The sequence below is a fragment of the Ammospiza nelsoni genome, chromosome 25, assembly GCF_027579445.1.
Source record: "Ammospiza nelsoni isolate bAmmNel1 chromosome 25, bAmmNel1.pri, whole genome shotgun sequence".
Lineage (NCBI taxonomy): Eukaryota > Metazoa > Chordata > Aves > Passeriformes > Passerellidae > Ammospiza > Ammospiza nelsoni.
The window spans coordinates 4,961,451-4,984,959 of NC_080657.1; the positions used below are offsets into that span (position 1 = coordinate 4,961,451).

Here is a 23,509-nt window from a genome sequence, read left to right on the forward strand (position 1 = left end):
GCTCAGTTTTTCTCTGTTTGTTATTTTGCCTTTTATTAAAACTTTTTGTTTCCAACACTGCAACAGAAGCCATCCTGCTGATTTTTATGGCTCCAAAGGTAGCTGAGCTATCTTGAATGTGTTATAGGCCTCTGAGAGCTTATGAGACCTGGGTTGAGGAGGCTCCTGCAACACAATCCTGCCCCATCCCAGGCCCTTTGCTCAGCCATCAATCCAGCTGCACTGGTAACATGACCCCATTGCTCTGTCCTGCCCAGTAAAATGTGACAATCTGTGAGTCAAAACTATCAGCTCTGAAACACCAGGGTGCTGTCTGCTCTGTCCTGTTCTCCTCAGAGGTGTCCCAATGCAGCTTTGACCCAAAATCCTTCCAGCCTGGATTACAGGGCGCCAGATGCTGCAGTTTTACCCTCTCACTGTGCAGAATCACAGAATGGTTTGGAAGGGACATTAAAGCCCATTCCTTTCCACCTGCCATGGGCAGGGACACATTCCACTGTCCCAGGTTGTTCCAAACCCTGTCCAACCTGGCCTTGGACACTTCTAGGGATGGGACAGCCACAGCTTCTCTGGGCACCCTGTGCCAAGGCCTGCCCAGCAGGGTAACAAGAATTTATTCGTAATATCCCATCTAACCCTGACAAAATCTAACAAGAATTTGTTCTAAATATCCCGTCTAACCCTAACAAGAATTTATTCTCAATAATAAATAGAAGAATTTAACAAAAATTTATTCTCAATATCCCATCTAACCCTGCTCTCTGACAGTATGATGCTGTTCCCATTGTCCTGTCACTTCAGACACTTGTCCAAAGTCCCTCTTCAGCTCTCCTGGAGCCCCCTGAGGCACTGGAAGGGGCTCCATGGTCTCCTCAGACCTTTCTCTTCTCCAGGCCCAAACCCTGTAAGGATGTGCCCACACTTTGGGCAGTGATGAGCTGCTCAGAGTTTCACAGAATCACAGAAGTTCAAGACTGGAAGAGACCTATAAGATCATCAAGTCCAGCCGATGTTCTAACTGTTCACTAGATCATGGCAGCAAGTGCCACATCCAGTCTTTTTTTGAATTCTTCAAGGGATGATGACTCCACCACCTCACTGGGTAAATGATTCCAGTATCTGACCACTCTTACTGTGAAATATTTGCTTCTTAATTCTAACTTACATCTAGCTTGACGCAACTTGAGACTGTGTCCTCTTGTTCTATCTGTTATCGCCCGGAGAAAGAGACCGACCCCCAGCTCACCACAGCCACCCTTCAGGAAGTTGTAGAGAGCGATGAGGTTGCCCCTTAGTCTCCTTTTCTCCAGGCTGAACAACCCCAGCTCCCTCAGTCGCTCTTCGTATGGCTTGTGCTCCAAGCCCCTTATTAGTCTCGTTGTCCTCCTCTGGACACGCTCAAGTAACTCGATGTCCCTCCTAAAGTGAGGGGCCCAGAACTGGATGCAATACTCCAAGTGAGGCCTCACCAGTGCCGAGTACAGGGGAAGAATGACCTCTCTGCTCCTGCTGGCCACTCCATTTCTGATACTGGCCAGGATGGCATTGGCCCTCTTGGCTATCTGGGCACACTGCTGGCTCATATTTAATCGACTGTCAACCAGCACCCCCAGGTCCCTTTCCACCTGGGCACTATCCAGCCATTCTGTCCCCAGCTTATATCTTACAGGTGATCACCAATATTCATTGCTGCACCATGCACTTGTCAAAAAAACCCTTCAGAAATCACAAAAGGCAGAAGGGAAGGCTAAAAGAAGCAGGGAGGAAGAAGGGAGCTCTCTTACCTTGGTACTGGGAGGGAGACTCTGACGGGCGGCTGTACTTGTGCTTTTTACCATCTTTCCAGTCTATGGCTGAGACAAGAAACAGAGCATTTGTGTCAGGGAAAGGAGGCAGGCATTGCACCCTTCTGCACTGTCTGTGGGGAGCAGTGACCTCTCTATCCTGACCCCAGTGATGTGGATAATTTGCTTCCATCTCTGGGTGTGCTCCCTTCCTCTCCACAGGTACCTGACAGGAGGGATCCACACCTGCACCTCAGTCCCTGTTCAGTTCCCACCAGCCACTGTTCTCCTTTAGTGACGAGCAATAAAGAACAGCAAACCCCATCATTTTAGCTGTGAGAAGAAGGGCCTGAGAGGAACAAACATAACAGCCACTAAAAATGGCTCATGTGGATCTTTGGTGCAGAATGGCTCCTTGTGTATCAACTCCAGGTTATTCCACACAAGCAACGTCAGCCCTTTGTGGTGACTTCTCTGAAAATCTGCACAAGTGCCCTCTCCACACACAACAGCAGTTTCCTTGTGTCCCTTGCAGCTCAGAGGAGAGCACAGCAAAGCAGCACCAGCTCTGCAGAGCAGCTCACATGAACTGTTTTTGCACATGACAACTTTGGGTCTCAGAGGCCCAAAAAAGTTGAAGTTCTCAAGACAGTTCTGGAAAGTGATAGAGCAAAAAGTGGGGAATGCTCATCCTGGCCTCCAGCCCTGTGCCATGGCAGAGCTCACCCTGAGCCAGCTCCTCAACCTGCTGCTGCCAGGTTGGCACCCTGGGTTTGCTGCTGCACTCCAGCTCCTTTATTTTACAGTTCATTTTTAGGGTTATTGTAGACAGCAGCTTGGTAGTGCCCTGTGAAATGTGCCTTGGCCCCATGAAAAACAGTTCCTTGTGAAAGGAAAAGGTTTGAAATCTGAGCAGTAGCTGGAAGAGGCAGGCTAAGAGCTGCCTCTAAAGTGGCCTGGGGTGTCTTGACATGTCTGGAATTGCTTTGGGACAATTATTTTTACAATCTTCTTTTCAGCACAATGGACAGGACAGCATGTAGGTTTTATGGCTCTGGAAAGTGATAGAACAAGAAGTGGGGGATGCCCACCCTGCCTCCAACAGCCTCCAGCCCAACAGAGGGATGCCAGATCAGCATCCCTTAAATGAACACGAGGGACATATGGAGTGTGGCCACAGATTCATTCCCTAGACATGGGCCAGACAAAGAGCCTCCTTGGAGAGACATAAATGAATGAAAAGGATTGAAGGACACCCTTCCTAATAAATGCATTACCACGAGGTACAGCATTGTGCCATGTCCCTAAGAAAGCAAGAATAAAGGACATAAAGTATTTAAGGCAGAAGCAAAAGAGTCCCCTGGGTGGGTAAGGCTCCCCTCAGTGCTGCAGGACATCTCTAACAGCATCCACGCACTCAAAGGAGCTTCTCACCACACTCTGCAGGTGAAGGTACATTTTGTTCTTAACCTTTAACATGCAAAAATCCTCATTAAGCAGGATACAAAAGCAGCAGAAAAGAGAGCGAAACAAGAATTTCAGCAGACAAATAAAGAAACAGAGCAAGTTCAATGCATTATTAAAAAAGCAGGTAAGTAGGACAGAAACCCACATGTGCACAGTGCAGGTGCTGCCTCTGCAGCCCACAGGCTGGCACTGTGAGCCCAGGTCACAGAGGCAGGCTGGCTGCAGGCTCCAGGAGCACAGAGAACAAGCTGTGAGTGAGGCTGAACCCAGCCAGCCTGGCCTGGGCCATGCTGCTGACTAATCAACCAGGCTCCTTTATTGCCAAGCCCTCCAGCTGCCTCACAGCAGGGTCTCCCCATTCCCTGCTTTCCTTCATTTATTTTCACTTCATTAAAGGACAAGCAGTGTTAGGAAGAGGATAATGCCGCTGTAAGATGAACCACGACAGAAGCAAAGGAGACATTAAAAAAAAAATAAAAAATAAAGGGAGCAGAGAAATCGAGCATAGAAATCTCCTGCAATAAACCTTAGGAGTGTGGAGCAGATGTGAACAAAGAGCTGTGGAGGATGCTCCATCCTCTCCCTTCTCCCTTCCCCCCTCCTCCCTGATGAGATCACTCCAGTCAGACGCACATGCATGGCACAGCACTAAAGGAAATCAATATTTCTGTTCAGCACAAGAAGCCAGAGCAGCTCAGCCTGCTTGGCTTCACCCTTTTTGTTGGGGATGCAGGACCCAGGAAGCACGTGCTGTGTGAGGGGCCAAGGGACTGGGTGGCAGGGGAACCTCCTGACAGATTTCCTCTCCACAAGGCAGGCTGGTTTCTGGTTTCATGCCTCATTAGAGGGGGAGGCTGTGCCAGCTCAGGCAGTTTGCCTCATGCTGGGAGCTCTGCCAGATGGTGCCCTGGGTTCTGCAGGGCACCCTCCATGAGCTGCAGGGATGCCCCTAAAAAGGACTCTTCTCTTCCTGTCACAGAGGGGATTGATGAACTGCTCTCTGCACATGGATTGAGAAACACAACTCAGTTTTGGGCTTCCAGCCACATCCCCTCAGCTCCCACCCCACTGAGGCACTGAGGCCATGCCAGCTCACTGCAGGGCCCTTGGCTGTGCCAAATCACTGCTCACCTTTCTGAGGGCCTGGTTTCCGCATTCTACCACCTGCTGCTGTCCTTATCCTGGGACTGGGCTGCTCTTACAGGACTGAAGATGTCTAGGACAAAAGAAATAAAGATGAGAAAATTCCCCATGCTGGAGCACACAGTTATCTGCAGCATTAACTCATCACACAGTAGGGGGAAACACACATTCTGTCACCTGGGGTAGCACAGAACACACAAAACTCATTTCACCCCCTCAAACTTTCTCCAATTTGCGGACAACACCAAATTCATGGCAGCAGGAGCAGCATGAATAAGCACAAGGAACACATGGCTGTCTCTGTGCTAACCCTACAGCGGGCCCAGAGCGTGTGTGTGGAAGGAGGGGCTGCTCCCACTCACTAACAAAGGGAGGCAGAGCTGGAATTTATGAAAGAAAACACATGGAAACATAACATTAACTCTGGCAAAGCAGCACAGCAATCCCCAGCTTGCCACTTACAATTCAAATTGCTCACAGCAGTTCTGGGGAATAAGGATGAGAAATTGGACAATGACCCAGGAAATACTTTTGCTGTTAGTACTGCCACGAGTGTCCAAGATGTGCTGCAATTTTTGTTCTCCTGGTTGGAGAAAAACTGGCTGGACTTTGCCTAAAAATCAAAGGCATTTGCATTCTTGTTATAAAGAAATATTCCTGAAAAATCAGAGCTCCTGGGAGATGTGTACAGGGATCCAGTGCTCCAGCACAAGCACTCTCACAGGGCAGGGCTGCCACACCCACACAGCCCTGCCAAGCCCTGCCACAAAACACCCAAATGAATGGCTGAGCCACAAACCAGCCCTTGGGAAAGCCACGAATAGCATGTTTTGACACTCCACTAACTAATGAAAGATTAATTGTATCAATATAATTCCATTTTGTTCACAGTGGGGCAGTCAGGAGAAGGAGGAAGCTGTCTCAGGACGCAGCACTGAGTGGCTGCTTAAAGGTTATTTACAGATCCAACTTGGCAAGAGTTTGGGGTTTTGAAAACCAGGCTTTTTCTACATGTAAGAGAAATAGAGTTTAATTTTCTGTAACAGCTCTACAAACTACAGCCTCTTTACATGCAACACTGAGCAATACTCTGAGAAGAAAAATACTGAAAGAATATTAAATACTGGTTGTTTTTTAATCCAAATCAAAAGGTGCACAGTAGTCACTTATTGCCTCTCTCCTAAATAGTGTGTGTGTCTGTACACACTTGTGAAAGGAGTAAGGTTGGTTTCCCTTTCAATAGCAAAAGGTAACCTACATGTGAAAGGTTATTTACAACTTTTAAGGCTTCTTTTCATAATTTTCTTCAGTCATTTTTATTAAAGGCTAGCAGTCCTGGCAGAAAAAGTGCCCTAGACATAAAAACCCAGGCTGAAATGTGTTTATGTATAAAGGCAGCAGACAAGCACTCTCCATCTCTGGCTCTGCCCCTCTGCTCTCTGTGGGACTTTCTCAAGGACCCACACACATAAATCTCATGGCACAGGAGTTTCTGTGCCCCTCTGAGGGCTTCTGAAAAGCTGCTTTAGCCTGAGCACCTCAGAACCCTGCTGGCAGGCATGTGTGACCTGTTCCTTTCAGAAGTATTGGAAGAAAAAACATTGTGACTGTGTTTGAGCTGCTCAGACAGGGCTTGTGAAAGGTTATGGCCCAATAACCCTAATGAGGTTAATAATAACTCTAATGTGTCACCCTCCACAACTCCCTGATGGGAGGGGCAGGCAGGTGAGGGTCTTCAAGGGAACAAGGGACAGTTCAAGAGGAAACAGCCTCAAGATGTGCCAGGAGAGGTTCAGGTTGCACATCAGGAAGAATTTCTTCACAGAAAGGGGTGTAAAGCATGGGAACGGGCTGCTCAGGGAGGTGGTGGTTGCTGAAGACGTGTCTGGATGTGGCACTAGAGCTCTGGTGTAGTGGACATGGTGGTGTTCAGTCTTGAGTTATCTTCCAACCTTAATGATTCTATAATTCTGTGATAAAGCACAGAGCTGACTGCTGGTATCCCTCAGCCAACACTGCAGCAGGCTCTCAGCAAGATCTTGTGTCATGGAAGAGAATCAGATGTTGTAAATGTCCAATTTAAATAAATAAATAAATAAACAAATGGTGACTCTTCCCCAAAGGAGGAAACTTAAGCTGCATGGGGATCCCACTTTGCTGAGAGCCACATGAGTGCCAGCTCAAGGACACTGCACTCTAAAATATGCTTCCAACAAACTGCCCAAATGTGACAGCCCCAGCCTGACTCCTGCCAGCCTCCATGAGCCTCTGACACAGCTCTGCACCACCCAGATCCCTCCTATATCTCACATCACAGGATAGCAACACGTGGGTTAACCCTGCAAAATCATAACTCAAGGGGAAAAAAAAAAGCAAAATAATTGGAGTGCTCAGAGCCATGTAATGCCTAGAGAAGAGGCAGAGCCAAACTCCATGATGCAAACTCCAGGGGCAGCTGGACCTACACAGCCAGGAGCCACCAGCCTCACTGCATCCCAGGGACAGGGACAGGGACAGGGACAGCTCCTGCCCTAGGATGCAGGGATGCCCTTCTTCAGCCATGGAGACAGACCCTGTACAATCCCAGCTGGGAGGGATCCACAAGGATCACCAAATCCAGCTCCTGGCCTGTCACAGAAGCCCCAGCAGGGGTGTGTGACAGTGTTGTCCAAATGCTCCTGGAGTTCTGGCAGGCTGAGGGTCATGACCATTTCCTGGGGAAAGAACCTTTTCCTTACATCCAGCCTGACCCTGCCCTGACACAGCTCCAGCCACTCCCTTGTCACAGGGAGCACAGACAGGAGCTGCCCCTGGGCTTTACTAACTCAGGGCTTGGGAATTGATCATTTCCACTGACTGTAATTTATAGCTGCCCAGTGGAGCTGTAAAATCTCCACCCTTGGAGATACTCCGAACATCAGCAGCTCCTTCCCCTGCCAGCCTGATCTCACCTTGTACCTGACTCTGACTTCAAAGTCAGCCCATCTCTGCATGCAGCACTGGACCAGACAAACTCTGAAAGCTCCTTCCAGCCTGAAACACCCAGGGACTTTATCTCACTGCATGGCAAGGGGAATCACTCTACAGGTTTTGACAAGGCTGAAATGCCCCAATGAGGAGAATTCAGTGTAGAGAGAAGAAAGTCAAAGGCAGAACAGACAAGCCCACAGGCACCTGTGGACAGGAGAACCATGGATGTGACCTTTACTCCATTCAGGGACTGAAGATTGAAAAAATGTGAAGGTAATAAATAGCAGAAGGTACAGACAAGGAGGAAAACCAGGCTGCCCACAGAGACAGATCTTCCAGATCATCTCAGGCACAAACATGCCCCTGATGAGGACCTGCTGGCTGGATCCATGGCACAGAGGACACAATCTTACTGTTGCATCAAATAAAGCCTTTGAGATTTCCAGAGCCCAGCACACGCTGCAATGCTCCATCTCCAGAGCCTGACACTTGCACAGAGCTGCACACCAGAGTTCAAACTCCCCTTGTTTTCAAAAGCTCTGTTTCTCCTGCTTGTGGAGATCAAGATAATCTCCCAAGGATGAACTACAGGATTACAGAGTGCTGGTTTCCAGAATTTATAACCTGAAAGGACAGATCAATGTGCAAATTCACTTCAGCAGGATGTTACCTTAAAAACATAAAAAAGACCAACTAATTTGCTGCCTTTAGTAGCAGATGAAGTTCCTCTCCCAGAATTTCAAACAACTTTCACTCACCAAGATATCAAAAGTGCCAAGGGCTCCACTGAACTGTCATGGGCTCTAGTTCCCCATCACTCCTACAAGACAGCAGAGTCAGTACAAACACTGCGGCATAGCAAAACCTGAAAGCACAGAGACAAAATGAAAAAGTTTGCATTTAATTGCAGAAAGGCTAAGTTACCAGCTGCATTATTCATGTTCATATTTAATTCATTTAAAACATCCAAATTTAAATTTAAAGACAGCTGTAACAAACATTCCCACTTGCACTCACAAAGCAGCACAGAACTTGACACAATTTAAGTTGAGCTTGCAGTGAGTACACGGGACTGCGGCTGTTAAACACCTTTGATATGAGTAAGATCACATCAACTGAGCTGATAGAAACTAGTTCAGCTTTTGTAAAATGAAACTATCGCACAAAGGAGGATTGAAAAGACTAGACCTGATTAGTAATGAAAAGGAGAGAGACCACAGGAGAGGCATATAAAATAATGAGTAGCATGACGAGAGAGAACTGGGGACTCCAAATTATCCCTTCCCAGTGCAGCAGAGCAAACCTACAAAAGTAAAAAACTCCCAAGTATATACCAGGGAGAAGGAACAGTTCATTGGAAATTAATAGACATGCAACTTCCTTGTGGAGGAAGTTATCAAGAGAAGTAAATGAGTAACCTTAGAAATGACAGACATTGAAAAGCAAAGCAGCATTTGTAGGAGTATCAAAGTATGAGACCCCTGGGCCATCAGTACCCAGGCCCCAAGAGCTGAATGAAGGCTGGTGCCCAGCCAAACCCTGCCCACCACATCACTGCCTCAGCTGCTGTGCTGGGGCAAGGGAAAGCTGAGCCTTGCCCTGCTGCCAGGCTGCTGACCCCACTCACAGCCAGGGGCAGGACACAGCTCAGGACATGGTTTGTTCACTGCCTGGTGAGTTACACTGAGATTCACACCTCTGACGCATTTTCCTTTTTCTCAGGCAGGAAGGCAGGGCTGGAAGAGCATCCCAGGGCATCCCCAGCTCCTCCAGCACTGCACAGCCCGCAGCAACACTGTGGAAATGCATCTTAATCTAATTAAGTTCTCCCCCCACTGCTCTTGCCAACAGGCTCTTCCAACAGCTCATCCCTAAGGGCAGTCAGATTCAATTTACCTGTGCCAGATTGGAAGGCAACTGCAGGGTTACAGAGGAGCCTACTCTGCAATATTCTTCCACAAAATGTGGCAACTGCAATATCAGTAAAACAAAAATGAGAAAATGTGGATGGAAGATGCTGTCCCATCTTTCCAGACCTCATGAGATGCATGTAATCCCTTTATCTCCAAAGCCTCTGCTCCTTCAGAGTGCATAATTATCAAAGGAGTTAGAGCTGAGGCTCTTAATGTCTCTTCCAGGCACTTCTTTGTTCCACTCAAGGCACCAGTCACATCTGAATTATTTCCTGGGGTTGTCTGGACTTCCTATTATACAAGGATGATTATGGTGAACCTTGGGATGGAGTCCAAGTGGGATCTCAGCACTCCCATGTTTGATTGAAAGGGAACCTGAAGGTTTGCTGACAGAGTGCCAAGCTTCAAACCTCGCTGGACAATGGCACTGCCAGCAGGCCAGAGGCTTTCAGAGACAAGAGGAAGAAAACCACCAGCAGTGAGGCTGGAAAATGGTTTTATTAGGTCAGATACATACCCACAGATTAGGATTCAGGGGAAATAAAAGGGAAACTCTGCATATTGACAGAGGACTGTGAGAATGACGCTCCTTGGAAATCCCATGGGGCTGCCACAAGAGAATCCTGACAGTTTCTCATGATGCAAAGTGCCTGCAGTCATTGATTTGTTCCCCACAAAAGCACAGGGCTGGAGCACCACGATCACTGCAGCCACTAAAAATCCCTCCCAGGTAACCTCTGCTTCAGCTGAGGTTTTCTCCACAGTGATGTTTCCATCAAACCCCATCAATGTTTGCAGCAGTAAAGAGCTGTCCCTTACAAATTCCCTCAGGAAATGTGAGGGCAGCCCTGTAAGCTCCTGCCTGTCACGGGTGATGGCAGTGCTGCCATTCCAGCCTCCCTGCTGGAACGTTTCAGCTCCATTCTGGAAGCCCCTGTGTGATACAGGCACATCCAGTGCAGAAAATCAGGCACATGATGAGCAGATAATGGGAATTACAGAATATCCTGAGCTGGGAGGGATCTATAAGGAGCATCAATTCCAACTCCTGATCCCACACAGGATACCCCAACAATCCCACCCTGTCCCTGAGAGCATTTTCCAGACTGAGCTTTGGCAGCCTTGGAACCATGACCATTCCCTGGAAGCCTGTTCAGTGCTCCATGACCCTCTAGGGGAAGAACCTTTTCCAAACTCAGCCTGCTTGCTCATTTAACACCTTCTTTGCCATTTTAAATATCTATGGTGCAGAAAGAAAAGCACTTTCAGCCTACCCGAGAAATCAGAGGAATGTCAGTGCACGATCTGACTCCTCTTTTAGTTTTCACACCAGACTTGGCTCCTCTGATTTCTGCCTGACCTGTGGACACCAGAACTTTTGCTGGTCTAAACCCCAGTTTTTGCTGTCAAGGCATGCTTTGATGAGCCAATTTACTGACCCCTTTCCTGGGCAGAAGCCAAAGACCAGCTCCCAGGACTGAGCTCCAGCCTTCTTGGAGCCAGACGTGCAGACAAGGAGTCCTAACCAAAATGCCAAATGAATGCTTATGTGGGACCTGGAGCAAACTCTCAGGAGTGATCAGCTTCCAAGTCTGAAAAGGTGAGTCAGAATTTATCTTAAACAATGATTTGAGTTCCTTCCACCTCCCTGTTCCCATCCTCCTGAGCAAGACTGGAGTTTTATTTCTCCTAGTCTGCGCAAAGTCACATTTTGGCAGCTCCGAACAAAGGCTGATGAACATACAGCACCTCTGGAAGCATATCCCCTCATGAGATCAGGGGAGCCCTTACATTCACACCAGGGACTATCTCTAAGTAACACTGTACAATGAATGCTGTATTTCCATCTGCAGCACTGATCCCCTTGTGTGATCTGAAATACCTGATGGCTGTAAACCATTACTCCTCTTTCTACCAGAAGGATTTTTTGTTATTTCCAACCTCTCTCATTCTCTGGAATTAATTTTATCTTTCTATCATGTAAGAAGCGGACTGATGAACTCCAGACTTCATGACAGGCTCCTCACAAACACATTCTTGTGTTAACACACTGAGGTGTCTCGAAGATGTGATCACAAGGAAAACACTTCCTCAGCCCCTGAGCCAAGTCTCGTGGGATTACATATTTTAAAAGACAAAAACACGTGAAAAACTTGGATAGACGATGTTTCTACAATGAAAATATTGATTTTATGACTTCCTTTTGAACACCTTCAGGTTGGTGGGGAGAGGAAATAGGTCAGCCCCCCAGGAAATGGCATCTGGACCACCAGACACTGCTGAGTTGGGCTCAAGAGATCACCCTCAAGGTGAGTACAAAAACCAGGGAGAGGAACCACTACTGTGAGCAAAGCTACAACAGCTACCACTGCTCATAGCTGTGGAAGAAATTAAATAAAACCATGCAAGATTTCAATAAAAATTTCCTTCCTATGCAAAAATAAACCCAAAAAACCAACCCACACACACACAAAAAAAAAACCCAAACCAAAAAACAAAACTAAAATAAACCAAACAAAACCAGCATGGGCCTTGGATCAAACCAAAAACATTCTGACATGTATCACTGTGAGCAGACCTAGCTCTCCACAAAGACTGAAGAGGCCGCAATAAAGACAACATATTTGGCACACTCCAGGAACAGGATACCAGGCTGAGAGAAATGGAGAGATGAAAGGGCTTCAAATAAAAGACAAATAAGATAATCTGACTTGAGTCTGCTAAAGGAAGCCCCTTAACAGGATGAATTTTCTCAGCACAGACATGTTTACTGATGAGCTGGGAGTTACAGCTCTGTGGCTGCCATTTCTGCAGTGAGGGGGGTGAGCACTCCAGCCCTGCTTGGAAAAATCCTCCTTGGAAAGATGGGGATCTGTAGGAGAGATGGGGGTAGGACGGTGGGGATGGACAGAGAGCAGAGATCTCTGCAGCCAGGGCTGGGAACTTGTGGGTTATTGCAAAGGGCCTGGGTGCAGGGCCCTGCTGGGAGCTGCCAAACACAGCTCAGAGCAGGCTGAGAGAAGAGAGGGGGAGAGAGGGTGAGAGAGGTAAAGAGAGCAAAAGGGTAAGAGAATGAGGTTCCTGTTACAATATCATAAATCTTCTTCTGTGTTACAATATTCTAATTCTGAGAATTAGAATATTCTCATTCTCACTTAACCAATCTAGTACAAGATACAAATCCTACAGCATTTACATACAGCCTAGAAGAATCATTACATTCCCACACTGGGTTACATTTTAAACCCTAAAAACTCCTCTTTGGGCCCTTCTGCCAAGCTGGCAGGGTCTGCTCTGAGCCTTGGGCCTGTCTGCAAGCAGAGGGGATTGTTTGATCCAAAGGGGATCACCTTCAGCTGGCCATGCCATTGTTTTCCAGTTGTTCAGTAACTGAGAGATCTCAAAGCTTGCTTTCATTTCAATCTCACTTAGAGTTTCCATATTCTCAAAATCTTTTGCCAGACAATCATATTTATAAGGCTTTCCTGTTTCATCTTCCCCACAGGGCTCGACTGCTCTGAGAAGTCCACACACTGCTGAAAAATCAGAGCTGCTTTTAAGAGTGGTATTGGTTTCCCACCCACTCCAATGGAAAGAAACCAGTGCAAAACCTAATGCAGGGAACAGGGAGTCATGGAGTGGTTTGGGTCAGAAGGGAGCTCAAACATCTTCCTGTTCCAACCCCATGGACATGGGCAGGGATTCGCAGCACTCACAGCATCCTGTGCTGCTCCTCCCCAGACAGGACCATGTCCAAGGCTTGGAGCCAAGGCCTGGGCTGCCTCCCCCACTGGACAGGCCCACCTTGAACTCATGCTGATGTGGCACAGACCTTATCTAATCACACAAATCCCCTGTGGTAACAGCTGGGGATGAGGAAGCTTCAGTGTGCTTCAGAATTATTTCAGCAAATCCTTCATGGCTGGTCCTACTGCTGAAGTCACTTTGAGGTTCTCCCTCTGAGCTGAGCAATGCCCATGTCCCACATCCCAGTGTGAAAGATGCCACCAACACTCTCCATGACTCTTCTGGAGTTTTGGGAAAAGCTGCAGATCTCTGTTTCTGGGTGTTAAGCAGAGATATTTCTGACTGTACTGCCACAGAGCTCTCCCAAATGCACTGTAACAAAACTCAACACAGAGATCTGCTTTTTGAGCAGGTAAAGTGCCTGTTACACATAGAAAAGCAAAGCACTGCTGGACTTCAGTGCCGTATGGGAAGAACATACCAAAACAAGGAACTGAATCTGTGTGCCCAAGGCTGCTCTTTCTAACACTGAACCATCTGTGTCACAGCTATATTGTGTCAGCAGGACTCCCATAGATAGCTAAAAGTTAAAGTCTCCTGACTTTAGAAGAGGAATGGCCTGGGTTATAGACTGGCACAGCAGTGTACCCAAACCACTGAGGACAACTTGAAGTAGAGAAGATTTATCACACATGGGGCTCTGGCATATTCTGCCCATCCCCTGACACCCAGGTGACTGGGAACCAGCCCACAGGCCGGGTTTGCAGTACCTGAGTTTCCTTTCATGGCAATCCCAGAACATGGAGAGGTGCAGGACATGGTGCACCCCACACTCCTGTGCTGGGTCATGCCCCCCTTGCCTGGGGACAACCTGGAGGGTGAACCTGGTGCTGCAGGGCACCCTGAGGGTGCACCAGCCTGTGCAGGCATAGTGGGAAGCCTAAACTGATGCAGGCAGTATAGGAAGTTTTGCAGCACTGTGGCAATTTCAGCCTGCACCGAGCCACATGCCAAAGCTAAGAGCTATTACTGAAAGCAGATGGCTTCCAGGAGACCTTGAAATGGGATTCTGCCCAGGGCACTTACAAAGTCACCCCTCACAAAAGCACACAATAGGATGCTTCAAAGTCTTTAAATAAGAATTAAAACAGGAGTACATTAAAAACCAGTGCATGGTTTCCATATCAGCCCCAGACAGACCAGTGCAGACCCCCTTGCACAGTCAGCTGTGGCTGCTTTCCCAGACAGCAGTTACAGGGTGATGGATGTGGCCCCAGAAAGGGCTACAGGGTGTAAACTCTTCACAGGTCTCTGCTTGACACCCAGTAGATATATGTATGTATAACATGTTTAATCAACCTTATCCTTAATTCTCTACTGGACTCTATTCAAAAATAAGTCCTCTTATTATCTTATTATTATCTTCCATCTCTATGGGATGGAAGATATAGGAGGACAATGTATTCCTATGGAAGGAGAAAGAGGAAGCAATCCAGAAGGAAAGGACCAATTTCCAGTTGTGTCTCCATTGGAAATGTCAAGACAGACTGTGCAGTGATGCTGCAAGCAGGATGTGAGAATTCCTCAAAGAAAATGCTGCATTAACTATTTCTAGTCATGTAAGTTTGATAAAGTTTCAGCAGAACATCCTCAGGAGACCATAAGCAGGGAAAGGCAGCTTGAGGGGGAATAAAAAAGCAAAGGGATGGTAATTAGGGGACACAACAGAAATGTAAATGAGGAAAACTGCAAAGAGAGGGGAAGGAGATGACCCAGTCCCTTAAAGTACCCTGTATCTCACAAGCATGAGGGAGGAGGGTGATCCTCAGGGAGACACAGGGGGAAAGGGTTTCCACTGAAATGGCAGGGAGGGAAATAAGAGCTCAGGGAGAACAAACCAGCCCTGAAGAGAAGGTGAGGGAAAAAATCACCACTCTCTAATGAGCTAAACACTGAGGCATGGGGGATGATGATGGTTACATACACCTACAATTACATTTTCCTTCTCCTTTCCTCCTATAACCAACCCCAACAATTAAATGGAATGCTTAGCAATATCCCTTGGGAAAATACAGGGACGAAAACTCATCCTCAAGCCTCACATGGCATCAAAGCAATTGCTGAGGATGTTACTGGAGTGCCTGAAGTGCTCTCTTTCCTCATCCAGCACAAAGGAATGACCTTCCATGGAGTTAAGCATTTCTTACCTTCCTGAGGTCCAGCACCAACACAAACACGTCCTTAATGACAAAGGGGAGGAGGGAGAGGGGCACAACTCCAGTCACACTCAAGGCTGAATCCTCCACAGATCCACATACAAATCCCTGTCCCTGACTCAACAACCAACCTGCCCAAACCTTCCAAATGCAACTCCCTCCACCCTCCTGAACCTGCTCTCTCAGAAAAAAACCCCTTTAATGTGTGTGTGTATATATATATATATATATATATATATATATATATATAAATTTACCCTTAGACAAAACTCAGGGTCTCCCTGGCAGGAAGCACAGCCAGACTCCCCTCCAACCCTTCCAGCAGCTGATTCTTCTTATGCAAACAAAGGACAGATGAGAAATAGTTCCTACTGATCTGCCCCATCTGCTAAAGAAATGAAAAAGATAAAATCTCCAAACCCTCAGGGTATGGAGCAGAGCCACAAAACCTGGATTTACCCTTGTTGGATCGGAAGGGGAGTCAGTCTCTGCTGCTTGGAGCACTGAGACAGAGATAATCCAGCCCTGAGAGAGGGAAAGGAGGATGTCTGGGGAGGGAAGGATGTGAAAGGATCATTCCTCCCAGTGCCTGGTCTGCTCCAGCCAAATCAAGGCAAAGGGCTGCCCAGGAGAAAAGTTCCTCAAACTCACTGTACCCCGAGGGAATGGTGTGCCAGGGCAGGAAACAAACATCTTTATTTTATTTTCTCACTCATGTAGAGAGATATTAATTCATCTATTCTTAGGAAAAAGAAAGGAAATTGTTACAGTGCAACATGTCAAGAGAAACCAGCACAGCCAGGCTCACTGAGGATGGGTATTAATTACTGCTTGCTATTTTTAATCTGTGTATAACTCTGGTCTCGTATGTGACTTAAGAAGATAAAATCCCAGTATTCAAAACTATGTATCTACTCAAATTGAAATATCCTCTACTGGGTACAAAGTCTGGATACAGAAAAAGTATAACATGCCCATCAAAATTACACTCAATTTTAATAACAAAAGAAAGAACAATCTAGACGTAGACAGAAATATTAGCTCAGGAGAATTACTCCCAAAGAGGAAAAATCACTAGCCAGCTCCTGCAGGAAACCCTGAACAGACTGCTGTTAATTGTGTAATGAAAAAGTTGTTAGGCTGCTTTACATTCCTGAAGGGCCAAGAGTTTGGACAACTAAAAAATATCCTGTGAGGCCCTTTTTTAAAAAACCCAAATCATGACCACAAGCAACCAAAAGTCCATCCTGCAGCTCTGCAAGTATGTTCAGTGTCTGCCAAGGAGCTAATGAAAACAAGGCACTCTTACAGACTCTATCTGCTCGGCATTCAAGTACCTGCTGGACATTTTGTACAGCTTATAAAGCCATAAAATATCACAGGGCATTTACAGATTTTCCAGCTGACAACAATATGAAATAAGTGAGCAGCCCCAGAACACACTGAGTGCTCTGGTCAGGCACAGGATAATGCTGAACAGATACCACCACACACATACATATATATATATATAGCTGGAGACTCTGAGAGCAGTGTGCAAGATGTGACCAAAGCTCATGGTGATGGAAAAGGAGCCAAGATTCAAAACCCCCCCATAATGCTGGAACAACAGTGGCACTGCCCAGATTCACAGTGCAGGGCTTGGAAATGGCCAAGGGAAACAAAGCCCTCCTGCCCTCTGCAGGCACAGCAATTCACCATCAAGTGAGCTGCTACCTTCTGCCATGCTGGAGGAGATGTGGCACTGTAAAAACCTCCAGTGAGGGGCTGTGGCAATGACAAATGACCTCAGGAGCCAAGTGACAAGCCAGGTCAGCCAGTTTACCCCACTTGTGGTAAGAGTTAAGGGCTCCAGGTGAGCAGCAAGGTAATGGAACTGACACCTGCTGCTCACCACTGGCCAATATCCTCTGGAAAATGTCAACTGTACATAACAAGCACTACAGCATTTTTCTTCTCTTGGTAGCTTGCCAGAAGAGAATGTGAAATATCAAAATGATTGGGTTAAAGTACAGCAATACCAGCCTGAAATCAAGCAAAGCTCCTTAATCTCAGAATAGTCAGGCACTGGAGTGAATTGCTGAGGAAAGTAGGAATCACCATCACTGGAAATCTTAGAACACCCTAGAGAAACCTCCAGGAAACATTAGGTATGGGTGATCCTTCAAGGTCACTTCTAGAAACACTGAAACCACAAGACTTTCTGCATAGGTACCTCCCTGATCACACAGCCACTGCACAATTTTAATGGACTGCAGCATCTAAGATTTGCTGTAAAAAGACCAAAAAAAAAAAAAAAGCAACCACAGTGAGCATACAGAGAGCAGCAGTCTCTGGGCTGTGTGAACAGCCACTCAATTTATTTTTAGAAAGCAGAATTGGTACAACTTCCTCCTCAGTCCACATCACACTCCATCAGCTCTTCTGCTTGCTCTCTACTCCTTCACTTAACTAACGAGTATAGAGCAGAAATTTCTCCTACCTTATGTGTTGCAGCTGGGCAGGAAAGGCACAAATGGGGAGCGAGGGGCCCTGCAGCAGTGAGTGAGCAGTGCTGGGAGATGCCAGCACTCTGCAGAGCTCCCCCAGTGCATTCAGCCTGAGCTCAGGTAGCCACCCTCACCTTGAGCCATCACCTCTGCAGTCCAGATGGTATCAGGACATTCAACTGCACTGTGGGGACCTTTTGTGCCACCCAGAGCCAAGCCTGGGTTCCTGCCCCAAAGTCCCTCCCCACTGAGAGTACTGATTGTCTATGAAGAAGACAATCCACTAGTGATTGTCTATGAAGAAGACAACTCCAGAAGTTAATAAATTCCTTCTAACTATCATAGGAGTGGCTGGAAGTGAAATGCAAGTCCAGCATAACTCAGCATAAATCCTGACTTTTACTAAGGAGCCTAAATACTAGCTGTAGACAGGTCAGAATTCAGTGATTATATGTGGGTTGCTTTTGAAAACTCTCTGAATATTTAAGATGGATATACACATGTAAGGTTGTCAATGACAATGAGCCATCCTAAAGTTGCTGCTCATCCGTGTCCCCCACGGTGTGTGTAGCCCCTGGCTTGGCTTGGCTTGGCTTGCCCACAGCTGCAGGGACACAGGGAGGGCAGGCAGGCCCTGGCAGCAGCCCAGGGAGGCTCCCCCAGCCAGGAGGGAGCGAGGGGGAGCAGGGAGCACAGGCTGCCCGCCCGCTCACCGCACACACAGCTGGACACGCATCCCACCGCTGAGCGCTCAGCACGGGGGAGGAGGCAGGGGCTGCTCCAAAGGGGAAGGGAGGGAGGCCAGGAGCAGGGACACCCTGTACAGGGGAGGGCAGAGCAGATGGAAGCTGGGCAGGCACTGGCAGCAAGTGTTCCAGCATGAGGTGACTGCAAGCAGCAGCGGACCGGACTGTGGCTCACTCGGTGGAGCACAGATGGGCTTCACCCTGTGCAGCCTCTGCCAACACTGAACTCAAACACTCTAAGTGTCCCCCAGCTCTTCCCAGGCACAAAACCCATTTTTCCTGGCAGGATCTTTTCCTGTGGTCAAACATCAGCGGCACCCTGAGCAATCAGAAGGATGCACCCACTTCCCTCCACCCCCAAGCAAACCGCAGCAGATGTCACTCCAGAAATGGGTGAACCAAACTTGTTCCCTTGCCACAATATCGAGGAGAAAGGACCTGGAAGGGCCAGGAGAGAGGAAGAATTTCAGGAAATTCAATGGGTTTGCAAATTTCCACTGCCATCTACTCCTACAGTTTCTGTTGTTGAAAACAAACCCCAGCCACAGGGAGGTTTCTGGGCTGTTCCCACTGTGGCAGTCTGGAAAATGTACAAGCTAACTGGAGCTGGGTAACTCTGAGCACATTGGCTGGGAGGAGGCACCTCCAGCAGGAGTTTCTTTTCTGACTGGTGATAACACCATTCAATTTATAAAACAAACAGAAAAAAACTTCTGAGCAAGAAATGGAGAGCGGCAGCAGCACAAACTCGCGCCAGGGAAAAACAGCCCTGCCTGAATTCCCACGTCAGCTCCCTTGTGCTGGCAATGACCACACGGACTGTGCTCTGCTTCCTCATCTCCAGTGACATATTACCAACCAGCCTGTGGAGCTGCAGGGGCCACTTCCCTCTGCTGATCAAGGCAGCTCTGAGGAAGCCAAGTGTTTTAGATTCATTCCCCAGACATCACCTGTCCATCTGGCCTGTTGGACGAGGCTGCCACGCAAACAGCAGAGGCAGCAAAACAGACATTCATCTTTTCCTTCAGCTCTCAGCCAAATTCTTGATTTTTTTGCTCAGGATGAGTCTGCATAAAAGTGTGAGATTCAGCCCAGTGAGAGCAGAGGCACACACAAACTCTGCTTAAATCCCTGCTAGAGACGCAGAAACATTTGGTAGTGAAGACTGCAAACTGTGTATCACTGTGTCTAAATCTATTAGAGGTGGTGTGTGTAAGAAACCTGGGTAAAAGAGGTAAATATTACTCTGTTTTTAAAGGGAATTGAATGAAAATAGAGATCTCTGGGAATTAAGTGCTTTCAGCACCAGCCAGGCTGCAGTGATGTCCCTGTACTGATCTCTCCTGCTCACAATTGAAACCACCTCTGAAATGTCCTGCTAAAGGAGATTGCCACCCAGGACGAGCACAGCGTTGCAAAGAGGAGGAGGTGCTGATCTCCAGGGCTCAGGTGTCCCCACCACTCTGACACCACTGTTCAGGTCACTGGATTTGCTCACTCCAAGCCCAGTGAGACCTGGTGATACACAGGGAAGATCTCTTTGCTTCCTGCTGCTCTCAGACTTGCACTATCTGGTTAAACATAGTGCAAATGTTTTATAACAGCTTCCACTGGTAGATATTTAAGCTGGGTAAGAAAGGGATTTTTTACAACTGTATTAAAGCCAGAAAAAGCATTTCCTTTAGGATTAGGCTGTGCTATCTTGTAAATGAAGTGGGATGAAGCATTTATGTCCTGGCTTGGAGTGCAGGTGCTACACCCGGACGTAGTGCTGGGGTGAAGGAGGGGTCAGAGCTACAGTTCTGCTACACTGAGAGTTCAATTGTGGAGATAATTTTTACCTTGGCATGTCTCTGAATTATATATATGCAGGAGATTAACTACCTCACAAGAGAAGCTGGCAGGCAGAGTTGCTGCTCTGTCCTCAATGCATCTTCCCTCACTTCTCAGGGATCCCTCCTTGTCAGGAAACTTCTCACAATGCACAAATGGATGCATAAAGGACTCAAAATCTTTTTGTCTCATTGCAAAAACTGAATTGCAGTAGCAGGCAAGGAAAAGGAGAAAAGGCAGGGTGGAAGATGCAAACATTACAGCTCAAACAAGAGCCCCAAACACACCAAGGTTTAACTCAGCACAGCTCTGAGCTCACGTTGATAGCACGCTACTCCAGATTTGCAAACAGGAGCTCACCGAGCACACCAAGCCCTGTCACAAACACACAGTTAATGGCACAAACAGGCAAACATGTGATGTGCATTCCTTGTCATGTAACAGCACTGAGATGTACCCAAAACAGGGTCATTTGGGCCCAGCTTATTACAACTGCTCTGCAGAGTTCTGCTCTGACTGACCACGGTACTTTGGGTGAAGTGTGAATAGGAGCAGAACCCAAATCAGAGACAGAGGTCAGCAAGGCTGACATGCCCATGTGAGAAGAAGTGAGAAACTGATCTTGCTCAGCTCAGGGAGAGGGTAAAGAAATCTTCAAATGCTTCTAACTGAGATGCAGACGTAGGAAGTGGAGTGATGTGCTCTTCATGAGCTCTGTACATCAGAAAAAGAACAGGTTTAAAGTGCAAGACAAAGATTTAGATTAAAACCCTGAAAAATCTCTGTAATGATGGGGAGGCCTAAGTGTTGGCATACACTACCTGTACAGGATATGGAATTGCCAGCATGAAGAGCTTAAAAGAAGAATCATGACTCAGGAAGGGTTTAGAAGCCTACCTGACCTTACTCAGGGTTGGGAAACAACCAGGACATCTCTGGAGGTACCTGATGTCTGAGTCTACCAAACAGTTTCAGACATTCCTTTAAATTAGACATAGGGCAGGGACACAACTCCCACAGCACTCCTGTCTAGACTGAAGCAAAGCTACTTGATGAATAAGATCGTCATTTAATACCTTAACAGAATCTTTTATTTACAGGCACCATATTGTCCTGCAAAATTCATCAGGTTTCCACAGAAGTGCCCCAAGAAAAGCAGATAATCAAGATGCAGAATTGTTGAATGCTAAGATGTAAATACCAAATCAGGAGCGCCAAGACTCAGCATATCTCTCACAAACAGAACACACTCAACCTTTTAATTAAATAAATACTTTAAATAGCACAGAAATACCTGCATTTCCCTGGTGCCCATTGTAAAGGACTCCCTGATTTCCATCTGCATTTTCATACCATCTACTGGGCACATCCTGAACTACCCACCAGCACATGCAGGGCTGCATACCACGGCAGCTTGTCCCAAGCTGAGACCCCCATGAGCCGAGTTTTGTTCCCCATATTAACACCAAGCCACATACCAGTGCCTGAAATAAAGCACAAGGAACGACACCACCATCCCACGCTCCCAATATTCCCAGCAAACACATATGGACAGCACAGCCTGGCCAGCAGAAGCTGAGAGTAAGAGAGGAAGGCGACAGGAGGAGGCCCAGCCCGCAGCGAACCGAGGTGGGAGAACATTTTCCCCCAATATTACTGGCTGCGAACTGCAGCGACCACATGGCTGTTCCCAGCCACTCAGTGCACGCTGTTTACTATAAACAACAACAGTAAACACAAACTCAGCCAAAAAATCCAAGCCGGAGACCCCAGAGCTGGGTCTGCACATCCCGACGCTCCCCATGGAAATAGTTTCATGTTCAGCTGCTGAACCTAAACCACCCGAGGCCCAAGGGAGCCAAGCTGCTCAGCGCATCCCAAACTCAGGCTGCCTGCTCGGATTTGCCAGCTCTACCTTCAGTCATCCACACTCCAAAGTGCTGCCACAGTTTTACACGGGAGCTTCAAAGAGCTGGCGGATTAAACCTGCGCGGCAGGAGCCAGCCGTCACCGGGGTTATTTTTAAACATCTCGCTGTGCACGAAATGCTCAAATCTTGTCTCGCTCCCAGCTCTATCCCAGCGCTGGGCTCGGGGCGGCTGCGAAGGAGGCGCAGCTTCTCCCCAGGCACGGTGGTGATGAGATTTCTCCCTGGGGTCACCAATGCCACGTCCAGCAGCAGGATCTGCTCCAGCACCGGGCACTAGCTCCACACACACACTGGGGTGATAGCACGGTGTCACCGAGCCCCGAAGGGCTCACGGGGGAGGAAGGGCACAAACCCCCGCGGGCACAGCTCGCAGACAGGGCCACCTCCTGCACCTCGGTCCCGCTTTCCCTTCCCTGCCGGGAGCGCCCGGCCGGTACCGAAACACGCCGGGGAAGGGGCAGCTCCGGCCGGCCCCAGAACCGCTCCGAGGCCTCGGGGCGAGGCGGTACCGCGGCTGCCCGAGGCCCTGCCCGGGGACACCCGGCACAACAACAAAGCCCTGGAAGAGGCTTCCCCGGGAGGCACAGCCCGGCCGGGCAGCCGCGGGGCCGGGGAGCCCCGAGGCGCTGCCCGGCCGCCGGGAGGGCCGGTCCTGGACGGGCACCAGCAGGTGCGGCCGGTGACAGCCGCCCCCGGCCCGGGCACCGCGCGGAAGCGGCGGCCGGGCCGCGCTGACAGGAGGGATGAGATCCGGGCCGGGCTGCGGGCCCGATTCCCGCCCGAGCCCCGTCGCGCTTCCCCGGCCGGGCCGGACCGGACCGAGCCCGGCCGAGCCGCCCGCCCCGGGCCGCCCGCTCACCTGCGCGGCCGCCGAGCGCTGGCGCTGCTCAGTCCCTCGCCGCCGCCGCCATGTTCGCGCTGCGCAGGGAGGCGGGGAGGGAACGGGAGGGAACGGGAAGGAGCGAAGGGGGAGCGGCGGGGGATCGGGGAGGAGGGACCGGCGGCCCGACCCGGCCCGGTCCCGCGCCGCCCCCGCCGCCGGGACGGCTCCGGCCAGCGCCGGCGCTTCGGCAGCTGATCGGCCGAGGCTCGGAGAGGCTCCGCTGGGTCCGTGCGGCTCCACTCGGCTCGGCTCGGTTGGGTTCAGCTGCGTTCGGTTCGGCTCGGTTTGTCTCGGCACGGCTCCTCTCTGGCTCGGCTCGGGCTCGGGCTCGGGCTCGGGCTCGGCTCGGGCTCGGGCTCGGCTCGGGCAAGGCTCGGCTCAGCTCAGC

General features: G+C 48.8%; 1 protein-coding gene across 2 annotated transcripts in view; it reads right to left on the reverse strand.

The window, feature by feature from the left end:
- Nucleotides 1–23,196, reverse strand: part of SCMH1 (Scm polycomb group protein homolog 1) — a 64,741-nt gene extending 41,545 nt beyond the window's left edge. For both annotated transcript variants that reach the window (XM_059488635.1, XM_059488634.1), the window contains exons 1-4: nucleotides 23,098–23,196; nucleotides 8,123–8,229; nucleotides 4,383–4,467; nucleotides 1,785–1,853 (exon numbers count right to left, since the gene is read on the reverse strand). In XM_059488635.1, coding sequence (XP_059344618.1) covers nucleotides 1,785–1,853; nucleotides 4,383–4,407 — 94 coding nt within the window. In that variant the 5' untranslated portion in view covers nucleotides 4,408–4,467; nucleotides 8,123–8,229; nucleotides 23,098–23,196. The remainder of the gene's footprint in view (nucleotides 1–1,784; nucleotides 1,854–4,382; nucleotides 4,468–8,122; nucleotides 8,230–23,097) is intronic.
- Nucleotides 23,197–23,509: the final 313 nt, after the last annotated feature.